At 47.8% G+C, this 21,518-nt stretch overlaps 7 protein-coding genes and 1 non-coding gene across 8 annotated transcripts; 2 read left to right on the top strand and 6 right to left on the bottom strand.

Annotated features, from left to right (window-relative positions):
* Positions 1-576: 576 nt before the first annotated feature.
* On the bottom strand, positions 577-1,564 carry F9C07_2285206 (uncharacterized protein). Its single transcript, XM_041293197.2, has 3 exons — positions 1,250-1,564; positions 1,064-1,175; positions 577-966 (listed from the first exon to the last, which is right to left on the bottom strand). Exons 1-3 carry the CDS (start codon positions 1,377-1,379, stop codon positions 834-836), a joined length of 375 nt encoding a protein of 124 aa, XP_041148044.2. The 5' UTR covers positions 1,380-1,564; the 3' UTR covers positions 577-833.
* Positions 1,565-2,914: 1,350 nt separating this feature from the next.
* F9C07_1692391 (uncharacterized protein) lies at positions 2,915-3,514 on the top strand. Its single transcript, XM_071508319.1, has one exon. The coding sequence runs from the start codon at positions 3,129-3,131 to the stop codon at positions 3,471-3,473; it is 345 nt and encodes a 114-aa protein (XP_071364558.1). The 5' UTR covers positions 2,915-3,128; the 3' UTR covers positions 3,474-3,514.
* Positions 3,515-3,556: 42 nt separating this feature from the next.
* On the bottom strand, positions 3,557-6,156 carry F9C07_8856 (putative C6 finger domain protein; the record flags this gene model as incomplete). The annotated part of the gene is made up of 3 exons (XM_071511833.1): positions 3,557-5,562; positions 5,620-5,790; positions 5,955-6,156. The coding sequence occupies 3 exons, from the start codon at positions 6,154-6,156 to the stop codon at positions 3,557-3,559; spliced, it is 2,379 nt and encodes a 792-aa protein (XP_071364557.1).
* A 2,779-nt stretch (positions 6,157-8,935) lies between these two features.
* F9C07_1692455 (asparagine synthetase) lies at positions 8,936-11,945 on the bottom strand. Its single transcript, XM_041293196.2, has 7 exons — positions 11,733-11,945; positions 11,369-11,681; positions 10,856-11,313; positions 10,694-10,777; positions 10,380-10,641; positions 10,134-10,325; positions 8,936-10,070 (listed from the first exon to the last, which is right to left on the bottom strand). Exons 2-7 carry the CDS (start codon positions 11,532-11,534, stop codon positions 9,190-9,192), a joined length of 2,043 nt encoding a protein of 680 aa, XP_041148042.1. The 5' UTR covers positions 11,535-11,681; positions 11,733-11,945; the 3' UTR covers positions 8,936-9,189.
* A 283-nt stretch (positions 11,946-12,228) lies between these two features.
* F9C07_2285203 (isocitrate lyase) lies at positions 12,229-14,541 on the top strand. Its single transcript, XM_041286528.2, has 6 exons — positions 12,229-12,714; positions 12,771-13,059; positions 13,116-13,528; positions 13,578-14,001; positions 14,052-14,305; positions 14,362-14,541. The coding sequence occupies exons 1-6, from the start codon at positions 12,306-12,308 to the stop codon at positions 14,367-14,369; spliced, it is 1,797 nt and encodes a 598-aa protein (XP_041148041.1). The 5' UTR covers positions 12,229-12,305; the 3' UTR covers positions 14,370-14,541.
* Positions 14,542-15,427: 886 nt separating this feature from the next.
* Positions 15,428-17,369, bottom strand: F9C07_8853 (uncharacterized protein). Its single transcript, XM_041293173.2, has 5 exons — positions 17,201-17,369; positions 16,627-17,118; positions 16,244-16,564; positions 15,894-16,188; positions 15,428-15,840 (listed from the first exon to the last, which is right to left on the bottom strand). The coding sequence occupies exons 1-5, from the start codon at positions 17,267-17,269 to the stop codon at positions 15,812-15,814; spliced, it is 1,206 nt and encodes a 401-aa protein (XP_041148040.1). The 5' UTR covers positions 17,270-17,369; the 3' UTR covers positions 15,428-15,811.
* Positions 17,370-18,842: 1,473 nt separating this feature from the next.
* F9C07_t188 lies at positions 18,843-18,934 on the bottom strand. Its single transcript has one exon. It is a non-coding gene; the product is annotated as a tRNA-Arg (tRNA).
* Positions 18,935-19,192: 258 nt separating this feature from the next.
* Positions 19,193-21,382, bottom strand: F9C07_2234547 (ferric reductase; the record flags this gene model as incomplete). Its single annotated transcript, XM_041293195.1, has 2 exons — positions 19,193-21,161; positions 21,219-21,382. The coding sequence occupies 2 exons, from the start codon at positions 21,380-21,382 to the stop codon at positions 19,193-19,195; spliced, it is 2,133 nt and encodes a 710-aa protein (XP_041148039.1).
* Between the last annotated feature and the right edge of the window lie 136 nt (positions 21,383-21,518).

Here is a 21,518-nt window from a genome sequence, read left to right as displayed (position 1 = left end):
GAGGTTATACAAGATTCCGGTTGTTGGTAATTGTAGTGTTGTTATTGTCGTTTGTAGGGATCACGAATTGATCAGTAAGATAGTATGGTTCACATTTCGATCGGATGTGAAGCACAAGATCTATCGCTTTATAACGTCAAACATAATCCCATTCCATTCGGATCTTTCATCGCACGCAATTACACAGGCCATTATACCATCGGATCCAGCTGCTGGAGTCGGATACAGGAAGCGCCCCGGAAAGATATACTCCAACACATTGGAAGTTGTTTACTTGACGCTGAGGAGTCATGAGGGGAATCGGTCGGATCAAAGCACTAGGATCGACCTAACAATCTCCATGATAGTACCGATGCGAGTGATAGATTACCGACTGGTAACTACCTCGGTTTCAATCAATACCAGTTGGTTGGTAAGTATCAGTTAAGGTTAGTCAGGTTAGGTAAGTTGGTCAGTACTGGATTGTTTTGCCCGGACGGGTTAGTGTTTCCCTGTCTTTCAATTCTTACCGTATCCTATTCAATAAAGATACTAATTAGTACAGAGTAGATTGGGCTCCAATAAATACTTAAGTAGCCAGTATCTCCCATAGGGATCGAGTTCATAAGAATATCAATTACAGTTTACCACGAGAACAACCCCATCTAATCAAAGAACCAAGACAAGACCCAAGAAATATAAGGTTATTTAACCATCATTATCTACAGCGTCGATCATCATAAGGTCATAATGTACTCCGTACAATACAAGGAAACCAGTTACCCCAGATTTCAGAAAAAGCCCCCAATCAATACATAAGAAATCATATCGCCATAAAAGACAGCAATTCGTGCTCATTGACGCCGCAAATCAGAGACCTGTTCGTGAGTCCGCAAATCGGAAATTCCTTCCTGAGGTCGCAAATCCGAGACCCCTTCCTGGGACTTCAAATCAGGGACTCCTTGCTGAGACGAAGTCGACTTCTTCCTGCAACCACAGAAACGAAGGTAAATCGTTAGGTTATCCCATTCAAACAAAGAACCGCGCTTGACGAATTAAGAGGGGGGTAAGGGCTCTCACTCACTGGCTGCGTCTCCATTCATCGATATCTGTTGCCATGTTCCCCGCACCACTCGATCTCCTATCAGGATGATCATTGTGAGGACGGCCGAATTTTCCCAAAAGCCAGTTGAACGCTAAACGATAGGCGCATTAGTAACAAGCCCCCCAACCATTTCCGATTCGCCTCAGTTGAATAGACACCACTTACCCCGCTGTTCCTCATGTTCTTCGCCGCCCTTATGTTCCTCGCCGCCCTTATGTTCTTCGGTGGAGGACGTGGATTTTCTCCTTTGCTTGTATTCCTTACTGAAATGGCCCCATTTGGTGACGAGATCCATGATGTATTGTAAAGTCTGTAAGGAGGAAATATTAAAAAGAAATAGATAAAATTATACTCTGGTGTGTTACTGTTAATGTATCACGACAAGGATAGCTATTTGGAGAGTAATAATAAGCAAAAGCAACGTTCCCAAGTACAGTGGCGGTCGAGGATAACCATATAAATAAGGCTCGCCCTCGAGCCACCTGCATGTATGACATCATCAAGTCATGCGCCGAGCTGGACCTCACCCAATAAGAACCCTACCGGACCGCAGGATTCTTATCTGCACAATGGATTAGAAATCCTCCCTGTCAGGCAATGGAGGAAATAGAAGTCATTCTGGACCTGACAGAGTTCCACGAGAGAGTGGCTTGGTCGTCGGTTCAACAAATGAGGATACCGCGACTGTCGATATGACGCACGCCATGAATCATGACCCAATATTGAGATCTACAGCGTGGCTTATGTCACTGTGAAAGGATGGGGGGAGAGTCTTTGTGAGGGCAAAGGGCACGAGACTGGATCTGCAGGAATGTACTTCGATCAGTCAAGTCTTAGGATGCTACGTCCTCATGATTTAATGGTATACCGTATTGCAAGGCATTGATCGGCAATGAAGTACAATTTATACGTAGCTATGTATGTACCAGAAGAAGTCGGCACTGAGATCGATCAAGACACCAATTACTACAGGATTTAGAGAACAACCCAATATCGATGCTTATATATTCGCAAGAATATACTCAAATCGAACCAGCCTCATCCAATGGAACCCAATCAAACTAGGATAGAGTAGAATCCGTCGCAAATTACCCGGACCAAACCGAAAGAGAAAACGAAATGATTACTAATTAATGGACCTTAACAAAGAGTCCTGATGTGACCTGCCGTATTCGCTATGAATGCGCCCTAATTATGGGCCGAGTGCAGAATACCCCCACCCCCGGGGTAAGATGACCCTTTCCAGTATGCCGATAGAACGCAATACTACTCAAATACTACTCAATACTGCAATACTCTCCCTGATCCGGATCAGATCATCCGCGGTACTAATTTCATTTGATTACGAATACGTACTTCTCCCTCAAGTGCGATTCCAAGTTTTGGATTCCCCTTTAAAACCCACACCGCCCCATCTCCTTTGTTCACTCGTTTCTTTTTCCTTTACTTCCACCAAACTTCTTTCCCGTCATTACGAACTTTCCCCCGTTCAGTCCGACTTCAAAATCAGCCCAAGCAACAAGAACGAGGCCAACGCAAAGCAGCAGACACCCAATGCAGAACGTGATCCATACCAATCCCGCGCAGATACCTCCCTTCCATCACGGCGGGACTGACCATTCCTCCTGAACGGCAACCTCCCTTGGCGGTTTGATCGGTTGCCCGTGCCGAAAAGTAATTCGATAGATTGTTGTACATACATATACGGCATATCCATTTCTTGTGCTGCCCAGTTGACGATATATTCCTCTTACGGAACCCGTACCCAGCAGCCAACCGCACCAACTAGCTTACGAGAGATCCCCTACTGAAAGCAGGCCACTCGGTTCGTCTAAGCACGGCTCTGGACACCAAATTCTATTATCTCCCATGCGCCATTGTGTTCGCAACGTAAAACCCTGAGCTTGCTTCTACCAAAGGCGACCAAAAACCACGTCAATGCCCGGAAAACACCAGAACCTAGCCATCGCAACTCGAGGCTCCACGCTCGACCTGTGTTTAAGCCCAAGTCCGTAACTTCTCCTGGAATAGCCAAACGCCATCCATGCTGATTTGCACACCAGATAGTAAACACTCAGTTGCTGCAAGACAGGCTAACGCCGTCAAAAAACTGAATCATACAAGAACAAAGCCCTTGCGCCCTCTGGCAAAAATGGCTACCGTGTCGATAACAAGCGATCTGGAGCCATATCTGGCTTCCCTCCGCAGCTATCTAGCTAGAAACAGATCCGCGTCCCCCGGGTTGGAGGACCGGGTCGACGAGCAATCCAGATGCTCGTCTAAACATCATGAAGCCGAGCGTCCACAGCCACGCGTGGAGCGCCCCCAAGGTACCAAAAAACATGAAAACCTTGGTGGCAGCCGTGTTATGACGCAGGATCGTTCATAACAGCGTGATGAAGACTGAAGCCATGTTTCTCTCGTTCGGGATTGTTTCACCCAAGAAATACTATATATATGATGATTGAGTTGTCAGTCTCTTCCCAAACAGAGGGGGGATGAATGAAAAAAATGAAACTTACCTTCCCAGTCCCATTCTTGCATAACACTGACCCAATGTAAATTCCCCCTAACGGTTTTTTCAAATTCGATGTTTTCCAGGGGAGAAACCGCAGAACTCCGCCGTGGGTTCCCAGTTCCCCTGGAGGATATCGCCCGGTCATCAGCTGCGGGTCTTCTGTATGACTCTTTAGCAAACATGGCGGGATTATTTAGATCCCCGTGTACCATGTTTCTGTAGGGTAATCCATCTCTTCCCACCGGTTCCCGATCGTCAAGGGAATTGGAACGACCCGCCCCTCGGAACTGCCGCCGCTGCTTTTCGGCCTCAAACTGGTCTCGACGAGTCCAAACTTCATGGACCACGTCTATGCAGCGATCGATGGAACCCAGCATCAGACGAGTCTGAATGGATCTCCATCGACCTAGCACCCATTGCCGGTCTTCCTCCTGATCAGCTTCACATCCAGCGGCTAAGAGAGGAAACATTTGAATGATTGTTGTCCGGGAGCTCGGTGGAACGGTGGCCAGCAGCAGTAATACTCGCTTGGCGAGTTCTGACGCCGGCTCACAAGGCATCTCTGGAACAGCTTGATGGAGATATAGAATCGTTGCCCAGCGATAAGCATGTGCGATCTGTATACTGTGCTGCACTTCTGAAGTTGGATCTTCAGGGGGTTCGAACCAGTCAGGAGGTTCCCACTGCTCAACATGCCTTTTCAGCTCAATGGCCTCCGAAACGAGAGATATCGAGTTGGAATTAGTCTTCCGCACCCGTTGGATCAACTGGGCAACTCGATCTATCAGCGGAAAGAGTGTGGTGGCGCAGCCCATAAGAGGGTCAATCTCATGCACAGCGCCTTTGGGAAGCTGCAGGATGGATAAATCAATTTTTTGATCCCCGGATTCCTCCAGAGATGTTAAGCGTGCAATGACATCCATATACAGCCAAGTGTTGTAAAGGAATCGAATCCTGTCCAAATCGGCTGCACACAAGCCCGCTTGCAATCCAAGTCCCACCACTTGTGCTACCAATGCTTTGGCTCCTCGGAGGTGTTGGATACATGAACGAGTGTCCCGGTCCCATGTGTCAGCAAATGCGAGCGCTAGGCTTGTGGCCAAAGCGGCATCCGCTCTCATATTTTGTATGTCCTGCACCATACAAGCGATGCTCCGGCGCATGTGCTCCACCCCGTAAACCTTCAAGGAGGGATTTTTCTTGCTGCAATGAAAGGCAGACAGAGAAAAAATTGCGTGATATAAGGCTGGCGTATCCTTAGCCAATGGCCATATCAATGTCCGCCACGGGTTTTCATGGGCCCCGTCTTTCACGGATAGTATTCCGCAGGTGTATCTGTCAAAGTGCAAAATCAACCTTTCAGGACTACCAGCAGATATTGCAGGCTCTTTGAAAAGACCGAGGCTGATGTCTGTATGTCGTGACCGTGGAGACACACTGGTTCCTGCAAACTGGAACAGATTTGGGCTCACACTTGGGTCGGACTGTCGAACGATCGCTTCTAGATCTTCAGTATCGCCTTCTAGAAGGGCAGCAAAGCTAAAGTCGTCGGACTCATGGACGGTCTCTTCCCCCGGGATCGCGAGGGTGGTCTCCCCAGGGCTTGTATCAAACTCAGCGGTGGGAAGTGAAATATCCGATGGCCATGGAGACTCATCTGGAGGCACAATTTCTTCTAAAGGTGGCACAAAGACGTCCTCATCAATATGTGCCACGTCTGTGTTGTCTAGCAGACTGTCTGCGCAGAATGAGAGATTCTTCTGCGTAACGCGACGCTTATTCGACGGACTTGAGGAACCATTTAATTGAGGGGCAAGGAATTGGGCAAAATCACTGGCATCCAACGGGAGAGACTGCGAAGCAGCCGGTTGATCTTTTACTTGTGCTGCTGAGTGCTCTGTTGTAGGAGAAGAAGTTGAGATACTTAGGTTTGCTCTTCTGCTAGGAGGAGACGAGTCGGCTACATAACGATATCATCAGTTACTTCGAGATTCTCATCAGGCTAAGCGGTACGCACCTTTTTTGATTTTTGCCGTCGATACCCTCCCCGCCACGTTAGTTTCCTCGAAGGGGCGCCACTTGAAGTCTTTTTTGTATCCTCCACATTCCACATTTCGTTTCTTACACTGTAAGCACGTTGGCTTTGACTCGTCGCATTTTAACCGCTTCGCCTTGCAAGTGATGCAACCTGAATGGTGAAAGAGTTGAGAACGTCAGCGCACTGCGCGTTTATAGACCTCTGTTTAAATTTTCTTCTCTTTTTCCTCTTCTCTCTCTTTTTGTCTTTAAATTTCTTTTCCTCGTTCGATCCCATCTCTTCTTGAATGACTCAAAGAACTAGTGCTACCGTACCGTTACGGCTTTTTGATTGCTTAGCTTTTCCAGGGATGGTAGCATTTGTGGCAGTCTGTCCCGATACCGATTTCTTAGTGGTAGGGGATCTGAGAGGCCTAGAAAGTCCACCAGTTGGGGTAATGGCGGGCTGAGGGTCTAAGATGGCGGATGGTGAAGGAATTTTAATGTCTTCCATGCCCAGGCAAAGAAGTGATGACATGGGCCCCGTCAGGAATGGAAAATTGGTATATGAGGGCGAACGAAGATGCCAAGCCAAGAAGGTGTGAGTTGTACAAACAAAAGATACAATAACAATAACAGAAGGACTTCCCCAGTGAGTTCAGAGAGATTGTGGGCTTCCAGGATCCAGATGAGAGTCGAACAGATAAGGGTTAGCCACCTCAGACGGGAAGTAAGTGGGATAGATAGGGAAGGGGGCTCGAGTACTCCAAGTAATAGATAATGAAAGGCCGAACGGTGAGGAGAAACCCGGTTCAGTGATAAGAGTGGCACTAGGGCAGCAGGATTGCGGAGACAACTGGAGCAAGGCGGAAGGCGCGGACTCGATGCCGATCCAGTAGGCTAGACGCTCAGATAAGACCCGAGACCCCCCATCGGTATGGGGCACACTTGTTGTTGGAGAAAGATTGTTGTTTTCTTTTTCTTTCACTGTTATTTTTCTTGTCTTGTCTTGTCTCTTATTAAAGAGAAGGAGGGGTTACCAAGAGAATGTCGGCAAACACGGGGACACTCACCTCGTAATCTAGTCTAGCGGATGGCCATCCGTCGGTTAACCATGGAAAGCCAAGATGCAGGAATTCAAAGTCATTGGAATTTATATCAAGGACAGAAAGGGGCCAGTTGTTAATAAAATCGTCATGAATCAGTGATAGGGTGGACTAACGCCACTCGGCGAGGTTAACAATTATAGATGACGATTTAGACGCAGGTGGTTGGTTCGTGAGAGTAAAAGATTCCCCCCCCCTCTTTTAGAATTTGATAGGTCTTCCGACGAGCGGAGTTAATTTGGCAAGGGTCGATTGAAATCTGGAGTACTCACTAGTACATGTACCGCTGTCAAAGCGAGTATACAACCGTACTTCTCCCACCGTATGACTATGTACTGTACCTTAGTCGGGGGAACCTCCACTTACCACTTGTATTATACTTGTACATACAACCTACCCTGAATTACAACCAACTATCTTGGACTCACGTTGGCTCAGCAACTCGCAGAAAACCCCACATTACAACCGCCATGTGCGACAATATTGACGCACGGGTCTTTGGATGTGTGGCGGTTCTCGACTGGGAATGATCTTTTATCGGTTTTTCTTCTTCTAGGTTTCTAGTCCTTTTTTCTTTCCAAGTCTATATCCTTAGGGAGGGAGTTCCAAGGTGTCGGGTGTCGGGTGTCCTTTAGCCTGGATACTTGATTTTACTCGTATGGTACCAGGAAGTTTTGTCGCACTTCCTGAAGGACTCCTTCTAGAACTAGGATAGTACCAGTTCAGGTGTGCATCGTGACCATGCGACACGTGACGAAGGGTTGACATGGACATATAGCAATCCTACACATGTCCACTCGTCGTTCCAGATTCATGGGGTTCGAATCATTGTGGGCCATGTGTAACTATTTTAAAGTCCAGCGGAAACCTGCAACCTGTCAATCAAGTTGGATAAACCCGTCATAAGACTGATCTCCTTCCTTGAGTTTCATTGATCAGTGAAATAATGACGAAACCTAAGCTGGGAGACGTTCCATGGTTGGAACTCGCGGTTTCGCCAAAGCTTCGAATCCCCTTGATAGCAGATGAATGATTCTTTTCGACTATAATATGCTATGAGACCTCAGCTGTACCCGCGATGACCCAATCTTGCCCATACTATAGCAATCAGTCAAAAGTCCTCGAAGACCGAGAGATACGGAGAAATTTCGGGAAACAGGTCAAGACACTATAGATCCTACATTATTACCTTTTACCACAGTAGTATTAGACCCACCGGCAAAAACAAAACAAAATTGAATTTGGGCTCCCTACCAGGCAATAGTTGGACACATGACCTCGTTTCCACACTTATCTGCAGGGAGTCTAGAAACAACACTCTGGGGATAGTGGCCGAGAGACATGAACTAGTCATATGTGGCCCGTACTAACTAGATACTTCGGTCCATGTCCGCGGGCGAATGATTCCGCCCATGGTAACATGATCGACAAACTCGTTGGCAGCCTTGATGATCGGTCTGAAGAAACATCAACAAGCGAAACTACTTCTTGAGTTGCATGCTAGCTTCTTACGATGTATTTTATACCGTCTTCGTGATAGTCTATAATGCCTGTCGAGTTTGAATGGGTACAAATTACCGACAGACGGAAAAATTTCCTCAGATCTTCGTTTCGGAAACGAGTCCCCCACGTTCTACTCCACGTTTCCCCCGCTCCCCGCTTCTCCAAACATATGCTAGGAAAGTTTACCTGCCAACATCCCGAAGTCAATACTCTCTCGCTGACGGTATTTGCAAACCTTATCGACCGGCCATTCTTCCAGAATTCGACAAAAGCCATTCATAATTAAGCAAGAATAAGGCCTCCCTGATGCCTTGGGTGGAAAGGAAGGACTAACATCGCTTAAGAGATATCATTCCAAAAAGACCTAAAAGTCCAATCAGCCATTGTGTCATCAATGTATCATCCATAGCTCAACTAAAATACGCAGCTTCTCAAGAAACCATTATTCGGCTAGCAACCGATAAAACCGAGAACGGAATCCGGCCCGGTCAGCTGACAGGTGGAGAGCAGTGAGACGATCATCAGGCGCTGAAGAACTCACCGGTCCGTCTCCGAAAGAATTTATCTTAGGCCTCGAACCTGGTGTACTTTGTCCATACAGCAAGCACTAAGCTATATCCGAGGATCGCAATATCTGACTTTCACTGTACTGCATTCAATAGTACGCGCCAACCAGATGCAATCCTGCGCCACCGATAAGTCATGAGATCAACCCTTACAGATTATCGATTTTTGAACGAGTCACAGAATCATTGGGATCCCAAATGTTACTGTAAGACCGTTATTGTCATGGATGACGCGGACAGTTTTACGAGAACGCTATCCCTTCGGATGCTCACATGAACCCTACTCTCGCATTGCACAGACGTTTAGCTACTGCTAGACTAGAATGAGATGCCATAAACGGGGAATCATTAGGCACTGATAAAACTCTGGAAATGCCTTTTATCGTCTTCATTGGCTCATACATACGGCCCAGATGATGTCTCGCTGCATCCAGGATCCTGGGCCTTCTTGACCCCAAATCTTTGTCCCAGGACAACGTATTGGGCCACGGCGAGTGCTCTCTGGAAGCACACGCCATCCTTGTCGCGAAATGCCTTTACGAGATTGCTCTGTACCCGATCATTGTCGAAAAATCCCAGCTGGTTGACATTTTCTTCTGTCAACAGTCGCTTTAAGCTCTTGTGCACGGGGCCATCTTCTTGGTAGGTAAATGGTCCGACAAATGGGTGCTTCGTACGGTTATAGATTTCCTCCGTAACAAATGGCTTCATTGCTTCACGCAGGATATTCTTCTCACGAAAAGTTTTACTCTCAGGATCATATTTGATTTTGAGGCTCGGGGGGATATTATTCGCGTATTCCGTAACGTAATGGTCAAGGAATGGCGGTCGCGTCTCAATCTGGTGGACCATGTCAACATTATCACCGATATAACGGAGGATATAGTTCGCGAGCACAGATTTCATCCATTGATACTGCGTCGAATGAAGAGGATGCCACTTCTCCATCATCTTGTGAAGGACCTGAACGCCGAAGTTCTCTGCAAATGCTGTGGCTGGGCTTCTCAGCGCAAGCTGATCTGTCCAGGATGAGTACGGCAAAGTAGTGAATGTGCTTAATCGGGCGCATAACGTGGTATTGTTAAGCATGCGCTTTGTTGGACCGGCCACCTCGTCCATGCCCATCGCGAGTATCTGATTTCTTTCCTCCATTACTTTCCAAGCTTCTGCGAAGTCACTCTGCTTAGCGAGAGACTGTGGCCATGAATAATCAGGCTCTAGAAGGAAATTCGGCAGCAAATCCGAATAGCCCGAGAAGTGCTCATCGGAGCCCTCGCCTAAGAATCGAAACATGATTAACATAACTAAGCATTGGTGCTACAATGGATAGCGACACTCACCGGTGAGAATGACTTTTTTCCCCATGGCATGGGCAGCCTCAGCTACTGCGAGTCGTCCCATTCCATTCACATTGGCGGCTGGTATTTCACTATACCAGACTGTATCCTCGAGTCTGGCGGCAATGGCCTCCTCATCCAAGTATACAGGGTGATATCCCACGCCTAGCCACTCGGCTGTCCGTCGCGCGATATCTGCCAACATTCAGGAGATACATCCAAAGAAAAGGCCAAAGTTGATAGACGTACCTGACTCATCGAACCCACTATCCTTTTCAAATTGGACCGTGAAGCAGTCTATTTTTGAACGCTCACCGCTTGTGTCATTCCCGAGTTTGGTTCCCTCCTGGACAAGCTTCACGGCCATACCCGCTATAGCGGACGAGTCTAGACCTCCACTCAAATAGATTCCCAAGCCCACATCAGCACGCAGTCGTACTCGGACAGCGTCGAGCATAAGCTCCCTCACTCTTTCTATCACTTCTTCTTCCGAATGTGGGTAGACTGTTCTCTATATTCGGTTAGAATTTCGGTAGTAGGCATATCTATTGGGTATCCCATACTTTATCTGGATAATCGGTATCCCAGTAGGTTCTCACCTCAGGGGGATTGAAGTTCTGACTGACCATATACTGACCAGGGGCAAGCTAAGCGGTTGTCAGACCCAAGCAACAATAAACATAGCACTTATCACATTCCAGGGACTTTATGTATATCGTACGTACCCTTTGCACCCCTTTAAATAACATCTGCGAGCCGTTCATCCAGGCTCCTTCCCTGATAGCTGTGACATCCCACTCTGGCTTCCAGCCGAAGGGTAGGAAAGACTTCATTTCCGTAGCGACTAAAAGCCGATTGCCAACCATGGTATAATACAGTGACTTGATACCATATCGATCACGGGCTGTCAAGAACAGCTTGCGATTCGCGTCATAGAGGACAAGAGCAAACTCGCCTCTCAATTTGTTGAGAAATGATATTCCATAATGTCGATAGAGCGCAATGACAATCTCGCAGTCGCTGTTACTTTTGAAGTCGTATTCCTGGGCCAACTCCGTTCGATACTCCTCGTGGTCATAGAGCTCCCCATTGACGACAGCATGGATGGCGCCCTCGCTGTCGTGGAAAGGTTGGTTTCCTGCAGAACTCAAGTCGACGATCGAGAGTCGGACATGTCCCAGGCCTTGTCGTGGATTAGTTTTTCGCAACCAGCTATCCGTGGAATACCGAGTACATACCAACCCTATGGTCAGTGCTGAACCAACGACCACGCGCATCTGGACCTCGATGGTTGACCAAGTCTAAGCTTTCCTCTAACTGTTTCTCTAGGCCGGGGCCATTATTGGCATAGTGAACACAACCAGGTGTTCCTCCAACTGTCAAGAAGGCTGTTAATCCACACATGACGGCGGTGTCTAGACAGTGAAATCCGTGTGAGAGAGGAAGGTAGAGAAAGATGCACAGTACAGAGTATGTATCGTGCCAGTCCTCCAATTGCAAAGAGTGTGGAATGATATGTGTTCCGGGACGCTTATATATCTATAGGAGATGCTAAGAAGGTCTTAGTTGTTTATACATATATGTGTGTCAGATCTTGGATACCTGATTTAAACGGTGATAGGACCCAATCGCTACATTTGATGGCAACAGAGGGACAAATCATGAAAGGTCTCGCGTAATATCCCACGCCAGCCACACCAACCCGACGATGCAAACTCTGTTCTCGTCTGACACAAGGGAGTTGATCGGCGTTTGGCCCCATACTAGTATCCCGACGGCTCTCATTTGTTGAAAGTGCACAGCGACTACTAGTAGTGTTACATAATACATACGAGGTTGGGATTCAAGCCTCTACCAAGTTGGATATGCATAGTTGGAGGGTGTTCGCCACAGCAGCCGTTTCTTTATATAACAGAAGTAAAGATCCTTGTTCAGATATGTAAATGTAGCGAAAATCGGCACTTCAATTGGATGGGACGGCGGGGAAACGGGAACCCCAGACCGACCGAGGTTGGCGGGTCGGCCCATTTAATTTAGTCATTAACGCCGCGGAGGTAACAACTACATTCCCAGCATAAATCATCTACTCTCTCTTTCCTTTCCCTTTCCCTTTCCCTTTCCCTTTTTCTCCATATACCTTTCACTTTACCGTGAACTTTCGCACTGTTATAGATAATGTTTCGATCAATTCCCCGTCGAATCCCTCGACGCCTTCCCACCCCTTCGTCTACATCTCGCCTCGCCCTTCGTTCCTTCACATGCGGTTATCCGCGGATGTCGGTGCCACCGCTATCCGCTGTTGAACCCCCCGTCTCGACAGCATTACCCTGCGACTCCTACCAACTTCTGTCGACGGCGGACAAGGCTGGAGCAGCTGAGGATGCTTTGTACGAGCAGCAGATCAAAGATGTGGAGGCATGGTGGAAGTCGCCGCGTTTCGAGGGCATCAAGCGACCCTATTCGGCTGCGGACGTGGTCAGCAAACGGGGCTCACTCCAACAGACTTACCCCAGCTCCTTGATGGCGCGGAAACTGTTCAACTTGCTGAATGAAAGAGCGGCGGAAGGGAAACCAGTTCATACCAGTATGTGTCCGTTCAAGACGGAGGTGGCGAGTATGAAGCTGACGATGTCTCTAAAGTGGGCGCCATTGATCCGGTGCAAATGACACAGCAGGCCCCGAACCAAGAAGTCCTGTATATTTCCGGTTGGGCCTGCTCCTCCCTTTTAACTACTACCCATGAAGTATCGCCAGATATGGGTGACTACCCGTACAACACGGTTCCGAACCAGGTCCAGAGACTGTTCAAGGCTCAACAACTGCATGATCGCAAGAACTGGGACGCTAGGCGGAAAATGACCCCGGAGGAGCGGAAGTCTACTCCTTATGTAGATTTCATGCGACCGATTATCGCGGATGGAGATACTGGGTATGCAATGCGATTGAACCCTGGGAAAACTCATTGACTAATGGCCACCCTTGTAGACATGGAGGACTCTCTGCAGTCCTAAAGCTTGCCAAGCTCTTCGCTGAGAATGGTGCTGCTGCGGTCCACTTCGAAGACCAGCTCCATGGCGGAAAGAAGTGCGGTCACCTCGCAGGCAAGGTCATTGTACCCGTAGGCGAACATATCAACAGGCTTGTTGCGGCTCGTTTCCAATGGGATATGATGGGCTCTGAGAACCTTCTCATCGCCCGGACAGACTCGGAGAGTGGAAAACTGCTCAGCAGTGCTATCGATGTGCGTGACCACGAGTTTATCCTAGGTGTTACAGAGGAGACCGAGCCTCTGGCCGAGACCTTGCAGGCGATGGAGCGGGAAGGCGCTGCCCCAGCTGAGATTGATGCCTATGAATTGGACTGGGTCAAGAGCCACAAGCTTGTCACATTCGACGAAGGTATTAACATCTGTTTCCCCGTCTGCATTGTCCATACTGACCTTGTTAGCCGTCGACGCCCACCTCGAAAGAGAAGGAGCCGCTCAATCCGTCAGGGATGCATACAAAAAGCGAGTCCAGGAGAACCCAGATCTCTCCATTACCCGCCGGAGAGCCCTCGCAAATGACTACACCAAGACCCCAGTGGTCTGGTCCTGGGATATTCCCCGGACGCGGGAAGGCTACTACCATTACAAGGCTGGCTTCCCAGCAGCCACCAAGCGAGCCAAGGAATTCGCGCCCTACGCAGACCTCCTCTGGGTTGAAACCGGCAATCCGAACGTCGAGAAGGCCGCCAAGTTGGCCGGAGACGTGCGGAGCGCCTTCCCCGGCAAGAAGCTGGTCTACAACCTGAGTCCGTCATTCAACTGGATGGGACAGGGCTTTACCGAAGAGACCCTCAAGTCTTTCATCTGGGACCTTGCGCCACACGGGTAAGTTGCATTCCTGTTAAAAGCATTAAACAGACTAACAAGTTATACAGATTCGTGCTGCAATTGATATCCCTCGCCGGCTTACACACCAACGCTACCGTGACAACAGAGCTTTCCCGTGCCTTCAAGGATGAGGGCATGCTCGCCTACGTGCGCCAAGTTCAGGCACGCGAGAAGGAACTTGGAGTCGAGGTCCTTACTCACCAGAAATGGAGCGGTGCGCCGTACATGGACGGTATCCTGGGTGCCATCCAAAGCGGCAACAGCAGTAACAAGAGCATGGGAGATGGAAACACAGAAAAGGGTAAGAACTTCTCCTACAGTCGCTATCGAGGGTCCTGTTACTAATTTTGCGTGTAGGTTTTTAAAAAGTGTTAGTGGATACAGACTTGACAGGCCCAGACGAGATGTGATGTTAAGTGTAGTCATGTGTTCAATGTAAACCATAGACGTCTATTTACGACTGTTTGTTATGTCTTTTACCATATCAGGAATATACCTAGTAATTTCAACTTTCGATTTCTCCTTAGCATGTAATGTACACTCACATAAAACACAAAACACAAGTAAAGCAAAATAGATCCCACCCCATAAATGCATGCCAATCATCCCATCCACCGCTGATCAACCCATAAAAATTCCCAAAAAGGAACCTCCAATACACCCAGTAGTGAATAAAACCATGGTCCATAACAAGCAGACAAAGTAACCCAAACAAAAAAAAAGCACAAGGCAAAAGAAGGAAGACCCAGAACCCAATACCCCAATGAACTAAAAAAAAAACCCCCCAGAGCCTAACTGCCCAATATACAATTCATACACATGCATAAAGCATGTAAGTTAGTTAAGTAGTAAGTTAGTAAGTGCGTACATACATACATACATAGAAATCTCTCACCCAGAGAAAATATAGATCGAAAGTCCCGCGCGTAATCCATACCCCGAAGCGAATAACCTATAATTTAGTTAAGGAGCTAGTACGAGTAATTTTACCTCGATAAATATGTTGTTTTTTCTTTTTTTAGGTTTATGGGGTATTAGGTACTATACGCTATTTATACTGCGTTACGGATTTTTTTTTTTTTTTTTTTTTTTTTTTTTTTTTTAGCTTCTTTGGTATTATTTGTACTCCGTTACTACTTACTAACGTACTTACTGGCCGTACTCCGTACCTGTATAGCTGTATAGTGTATCCTATCCACCATGGACCTAGTGGTTAGTGGGTATTACGGTATCCTATGTCTATTATCTAAATCTAGATCTGGATCTGGATCTAGATATACTATATATATGGGGTTTGATTGTATGTTCTATTCTCTTTTCTTTTCTCTTCTTTCCCTTTTTCTTCTTCTTTTTGGTTGGTTTACTGTCTGTCTTATGTATTATTTTCGTGGTCTTGCTTGTCATGTTGAGATTTATATATCTCCGATCAACTGGAAGTTTTCATTCTCGTAGAGATACAAATATTCACATCGCACTGCTAATATGAAAAGGATCGGGAGATATAGAAGAAGAGTAGAAATTCACCAGCCTTGCACCTCGACACAAAGAAATGAAATACCTTACAGTAGTAACAAACAGAAACGAAAAGAAGTCGTAAAGAACATGGGTGCTGCACGAACGCATCAAGCGGGCTCGTGATTGGGAGGCAAAAGGCATGTATCCAGATCAACAGGGCTTAAACACTGGCAAAGCTCAACATACTCTGGGGCAGATAGAGAGACAACTTGCGAAGAAACTAAAGCACAATTTTTCCCCTCAAAAATTACTCGCTGAAGAACCGACAAAACAGCTGCAATACCGTAGCAGATTAATTGACACGGAACGAATCAAAGATGACTAGAATGCGGTCAGTATAGTTTGGCCTATGCGGCATTGCGATTCCTACTAACCTTCATGGCCCCTGCGGCAACCGCTGCCAACCCACATAAGGGTGTTCAAGAATGCGTAGCGCTCGTCACCGGTCTCCATGGTGAGATTGATACGATACTTGTACGTGTTAGGGTTGATAGTGTCCGCAACACCCGGATCATTGACCTTGTCCAGAACGTCCTTGGCGCCGGTGAGCCACCCATTGGTCTTCACGATGATAAAAGCCGGGGGATCATCTGCGGTTTGAAGCATGTAACTTGCGCGAAGACTGGTAGCAGATTCCTTCGTCACAATCTGCGAATCTTGTCCTCCGGGCTAAAACTTGATTAGCATGTTGCGCTAAGAATCATTGATAAATCCTCCTACGTACCAGCACGATACCCTTGCCCCATCTACCAGCCCATTGGCCTCCAACAAACGTGACCCAGTCTCTCTGGCCCCAGAGACTCTGACCAACAGCCACCTTCGGGTTCATCTTTATGCTCATGCGGAAGTCCAATTCGAGAGTAGGCGCGGGGATCTGCAATGAGCGAGCCACGTCGCCTTCGGGGAAAGTGTGGAGGAGGTTGTTGGCGGGGATCGAATCCTTCATGACGCTGAGGTAAGTGGGACATTCCAAGAGATGTTGACGCTGACGGCTCGTGTTCTTCGCGCGAACCTGCTGGCAATAGATGCACTGGACGGAGAGACACTGGGCCCCAGTCAGATATGCTCCGTAATATCAGCCATGGCACTAGCGGGGGCGTATCTTACCTTGTCTTCCTCCTTCGCACGGAACTCAACAAATGCAGCATGTACATCATCCAAAGGCGGGGCGGGCAGACTTGAGGACGACGTTTTCGGTTTCGACTTGGGAGTCGCGCGAGGAGCTTGTTGAGACGGGGGAGCAGAGGAAGTGCCGGTGGGACCGGAAGTGGGAAGGGAAGCGCGGCCTTGCATGTTCTGCAGCGGCGTCTGCATGGGGGTAGCATGGGGATTGACGCCGTTCGTCATCATGGGCCCGTTGGGAGTAGGCAGGGCACCTGGGCCCGGGCCAGCGCCTGGTGCAGTGGCTGTAGCGCCATTGGGAGTAGGAGGATAGCCATTGGTAGCACCGATGCCATTGGGGGCGGACTGAGCAGTCTGAGACTGAGCCTGGGGGTTGGTATGGCCACGGAGACCGGGGCACTCGAGCAGGTGCTGCTTCTGACGCGAGGTGTTTTTGGCGCGGATCTGCTGGCAGTAGATACACTGGACGGAGAGACACTATATCAAACAAGTTGTCATGTCAGTATCGCGGTGTTGGGGCGGCGGGTTGAAATATTACGGAAAATACAAAGACACGCACCTTATCGTCTTCCTTGGCGCGGAACTCGACGAACGCCGCGTGAACTTCCTGGTCGACGGTACGACCCATGTTCACGACAAAAGGATTGATGAAATCGATGGTGGATGGATTATCTGAAGCGACTAGACTAAAGAAATAGATGATCGCAACGGCTCAGTCGACGGGATAGGATGAAGGCAAGGGCGCTGGTCGAGCAGAAGGCAGCGAGACTCGGGGGGAGAAAGTGAAAAGGAAAGAGTTGACGGGCAGGAGAAAAACGAGACGAGACGAGACGGTGGCGGTTAAGTTACGCGAGCTCGTCAGGACGAAAACCTTACCGTCGGCGTAAGTTTGATCCCGCGGCTGATACCATTTCCTAAAAATTACCAATCCATTTCGCTCTTATCTTTTATGATGCCTCTAGCGGCTAAACAATTTTTTTCCTTTCTTTCTTATTCACTCTATCACAAAATCACGCCATTATCAACTTCTTTTATCATTCATTTTCGCGTATATTGTCTTGCTATGCTCGCCCACACTTTATGGAGTGTAGCCTTGTCTCTCAGCTTGAAAGTCAAAAATTGTCACGCGGCAAATGCTGACTCAAGGTTATATACCCAATCAGCATGCACAGACTCTGTACTGCATACAAGGATTCTAATTCAATACAGTTATTTTAAGAACCAAATAAACTATGAATACACTCGATAGCTGTAAAGTGAAAGCAATATCCTATAGAAAAACTCAACAAAATCCAAATACTGTACTTACCATCCTCTTTTCCTGCGATACCCGGTACCCCCGTACTGTGTACTTGATACACCCATACAAAAGTACACTCGGGTCAGGTACTGATCGGCACTTACAGTTCATCATACCGCGTCAGCAAAATCTCACCACCCTCCAATCCCAATTCCCATCTTTCACCGGGTATCAAATACGTGAAAACCATCCTTATCAATGCCAGTAAAGTAGGTTTATTTCACTCTGTAGATCTAAACCTTGGAATCTCAAGGCGACCAACACCACGTCACAGTCCACCTAGATCTCAGATCAGATCACTCAAATTCTGTGTACACTGTACACATAGCAAAGGAATTGCGTTGTGGGCACAGCCACCACAAAGATCACGCGTTCCGTGTCTACGCGGGCAGGCCTAATCTCATGTCTTAGGCTTCATTGTTCTCTTGCCAAATTGCCTGGAGTAGAATAGAATATAGGCTCATTTGGGGGTATTCTAGGCGAGTGTTCCTGTCTATCTATAGATATACTTTTGATCCATGGCGACGAATCCGCGTCTGGTTTACAAAACAACGGATAGTTTACCATGCGGGTTGATTACTGTGTACCTTGGATGTGACGGGTTTTTGGGGATGGTTACCTGCTGGTTCCTTCGTCTTGGTTTTGGACCCATTGTATTACTGTATCTCCATACATTTGGTATGGCCCTAATTATGACCGTGTTTTTCAGCTGGAACATGACCAGCTGTCACGCTATGCTTTACACTGGTTTGGTCGGCTCTTCCAGGGTCAAGGTTTGAAACTTATTACGAGAAGAAAAAGAGAAAAAGAAGACTACGCTTGGCACTGCAGAATAGAAACGAACAGATATATTGATCGGAAAAGATGGAGTAAAAAAAAAAGAAAAAAGACAAAAAAGAAACGACCGACCAGGGACTCGAACCCTGAATCTTTGCTTTACTACGAGTGAAACCACCATAGGAGAGCAACGCCTTACCATTAGGCCAGCCGGCCGAAGGTTGATGCAAAAGACCAATAGTAGTATCTATTAAACGAACTAATCAGAGAGCACCAAGAATATTATGAGTAAAGAGGTCTTGCCCATGGTCAGAGATAAGTCCATGTTCTGTACTCCGTACCGTTACTTCATATCTTCCACCGGTGTTTGTATAGATCGACGTAATATGGTATATTAAATTAGCAGTTAACTATGTTCATTTGTCAAAGTTGATATATACAGTCGTAAAGCATGCATGATATACTCAAAACCATCTACCACCCAAACTTCTCCGCATGTAGATATATGCCTTGCGCCCCTGTTCCCTTATGCACAGCCCGTTCGTCGCTCAAGTACACCACACTCCGGCGCACATCATCTGATAGACCTTGCGGTCCACAGACCACCACGGCACTTTCGCCTTCGGCTTTCTCCAACACTTTGCGGATGATTGTTCGTGGTTGCGGTCGACCGGAGAACATGGGGAGCTCGGGCACTTTAATTGGCGCTGCTTTAACATCCAGCTTCTCTGGCTCTGGCCCCGGAGCTTGAGAGGCAGCGGCATGGCCGGAGCATGAACAATTATGTACTGTGATGCTGTTGTTGTCCTCATCTTCAATGGCTGTTGTGCAGCAGCATCCGCCATTAGGGAGGCATCCACTCTGTGGTGTAGAGTCTCCGGAAGAAACGTTGGAGATGGAATGGATCGAAACATCGTCTTTTTTACTGCGTTTCTCGTCTGTGACAGCAGCTGGTTCAATACTGTTGGCGTCTTGGCGAGTACCGACAATTGTTGATTCAGGCTGGGCCTGCGAGCAGAGAGGCTGCGCTGGTTGTGGCTGTGGCTCCAGCTTTTCGTCACAGGTCACATATATGCTCAATTCGATCTCTCGGTTTATATCAGGCTGAGCACGACGACATTCTTCTACATCAGACAACACGGACTGCAACTGCGTCTCAAACCAGCTAAGTTGAGCCCGCGACTTAATCACCCATACAAATCGGATACGTTTCGTCGGCGTGAGGCGTGGGGATTTCTTGGACTGCTCGTTGTCCCCGAGACATTCCATTTTCCATCGGGACACAATATCTCGCAGACAGGGAATGACGAAAGTCACACCCATTCCTCCCGCAAGTAGTATTACACTGTCGAACTGACGGAGAGGTCTCATTTTTCCGTATGGACCGTCAATGAACACGGCACGGGCCGGTTTCACGGGGGACGTATCCCGGGAGCCTAAAACGTGGTGGTGCTTAGATGCATAACGGAAGAAACGCCTAGTGCCTCCTTTCTCAGAGCGTACGAAAAACTCCATCTTGTTGTCCGCAGAGATAGAGGCGATGGTGAATGGGTGGCTTTGCAGGGGTACTATCGAATGACATGTCAGGAACACATGCTGCCCGGGTTCCCATCGGATGCCTGGATTGTCGATTGTAATGCGAGTGACATTCCCTGGTAAAGGAGTAAAAGAAGCCCGGTTAGCCCAGAGGGCATGCTTCGTGTTTGAGGTGGAGCGGTGGAAGATGGATAAATTGGCATATGTGGCCCATGCGTATCGCGCAACCCGGTCAAAAACGAGCAAGCCGATAGAAATCCACACCCATACTTTGACTTCTTCCGCCGCGTGTAGCCAAACTGCAACAATAAATCCAACGAATGTCACGAGATGTTGTAAAACGAAGAATTCATAACTTAGTCGTCGTATGGGTGCCATGGATGATAAGACGATAAAAGTCAAAATACACCATGCCGCAAAGCCCCGTTTCGACAACGGATCGTTTTTCAGTTGGTACGTGATGTAGTCATAGCGTCCCCAACTCCGGAACCAGAATCCCATATGGATCGTAACCGTTAGCCAGAGAGTCCGAGAAATCCAGCGGTGGAACCAATTTAATCTCTCATAACTCATGCCGACTAGAAGGCCAATGATATTCTGTCTTCCTGCCAGCAGGAAGATCAAAGGCAGCTGGGCAATAGCTACGAATCCGGTGCGATAGCCAACATCTTCCCATTTCCATTGATCCGTTGTGTCTAACTTGTAAAAGCAGAAGACAAGGACCACGACTAGATTGGCTAAGATGATGGCTAGTGGGCCTAGCGGAGCAAAGTGAATGATGCGGCCACCTAGCGACCATGGGGGTAATGTTGCGTAGCTTGCTTCTCGAACGATTGCCGTCAGAGTGGCGCAAGTAATGAAGAATAGTGACTTTGGTTTTGACGGGGTGAGAGTGGAGTCCCGTAGTCTAAAGTTGCGAGTAAGCCTTACTGTATCTTTTGAAGGACAAGAAGTTTATACGGACCTTTGGAATGCGAGAAAATTATTGAAGGCATTGACTACTGTCCCAGCAGCTATGGCGCTTCCTACTACTGCCCAGTACATCTTCTGGAGATAGAAGAGGCCTGGCACGCCATCGCCCATGGACATATGGCCCATTGGGCCCATGTCCATTCCACCCATTGACATGGCGGAGTTGTGAGTGCTGTTTCTTTGTGATCTTCAGTTGTGACGGATATGGGTAAACCTCAATCGAGAATAATAACCATTAATTGTATAGTGTTATTGCGGGGTATCATGACATCTTCTAGAATTTCTCACGTGG

Source organism: Aspergillus flavus, chromosome 5 (assembly GCF_009017415.1).
Source record: "Aspergillus flavus chromosome 5, complete sequence".
In the NCBI taxonomy this organism is placed as follows: domain Eukaryota; kingdom Fungi; phylum Ascomycota; class Eurotiomycetes; order Eurotiales; family Aspergillaceae; genus Aspergillus; species Aspergillus flavus.
Note: the sequence above shows the minus strand (reverse complement) of the source record. Positions and strands in the feature narration are given on the sequence as shown.

Bases quoted from the DNA above. Each gene is read 5' to 3' on its own strand.
- F9C07_2285206 (XM_041293197.2), bottom strand. From the start codon at position 1,379: ATGGATCTCGTCACCAAATGGGGCCATTTCAGTAAGGAATACAAGCAA. The intron at 1,176-1,249 runs GTAAGTGGTGTC...CCTATCGTTTAG, and splicing joins AGAACATGAGGAACAGCGGG to CGTTCAACTGGCTTTTGGGA. The intron at 967-1,063 runs GTGAGTGAGAGC...CTGTGGTTGCAG, and splicing joins GATGAATGGAGACGCAGCCA to GAAGAAGTCGACTTCGTCTC.
- F9C07_8853 (XM_041293173.2), bottom strand. From the start codon at position 17,269: ATGGGTCGTACCGTCGACCAGGAAGTTCACGCGGCGTTCGTCGAGTTC. The intron at 16,189-16,243 runs GTACGTAGGAGG...ATCAAGTTTTAG, and splicing joins GGGGCAAGGGTATCGTGCTG to CCCGGAGGACAAGATTCGCA. The intron at 15,841-15,893 runs GTTAGTAGGAAT...ACCGCATTCTAG, and splicing joins TTGCCGCAGGGGCCATGAAG to TCATCTTTGATTCGTTCCGT.
- F9C07_1692455 (XM_041293196.2), bottom strand. From the start codon at position 11,534: ATGTGTGGATTAACAGCCTTCTTGACAGTTGGAGGAACACCTGGTTGT. The intron at 10,326-10,379 runs GTACGTCTATCA...GAATGTTGGCAG, and splicing joins TAGTGGGTTCGATGAGTCAG to ATATCGCGCGACGGACAGCC. The intron at 10,071-10,133 runs GTGAGTGTCGCT...TTCGATTCTTAG, and splicing joins GAAAAAAGTCATTCTCACCG to GCGAGGGCTCCGATGAGCAC.
- F9C07_1692391 (XM_071508319.1), top strand. From the start codon at position 3,129: ATGCTGATTTGCACACCAGATAGTAAACACTCAGTTGCTGCAAGACAG.
- F9C07_2285203 (XM_041286528.2), top strand. From the start codon at position 12,306: ATGTTTCGATCAATTCCCCGTCGAATCCCTCGACGCCTTCCCACCCCT. The intron at 13,060-13,115 runs GTATGCAATGCG...CCACCCTTGTAG, and splicing joins ATCGCGGATGGAGATACTGG to ACATGGAGGACTCTCTGCAG. The intron at 13,529-13,577 runs GTATTAACATCT...TGACCTTGTTAG, and splicing joins GCTTGTCACATTCGACGAAG to CCGTCGACGCCCACCTCGAA.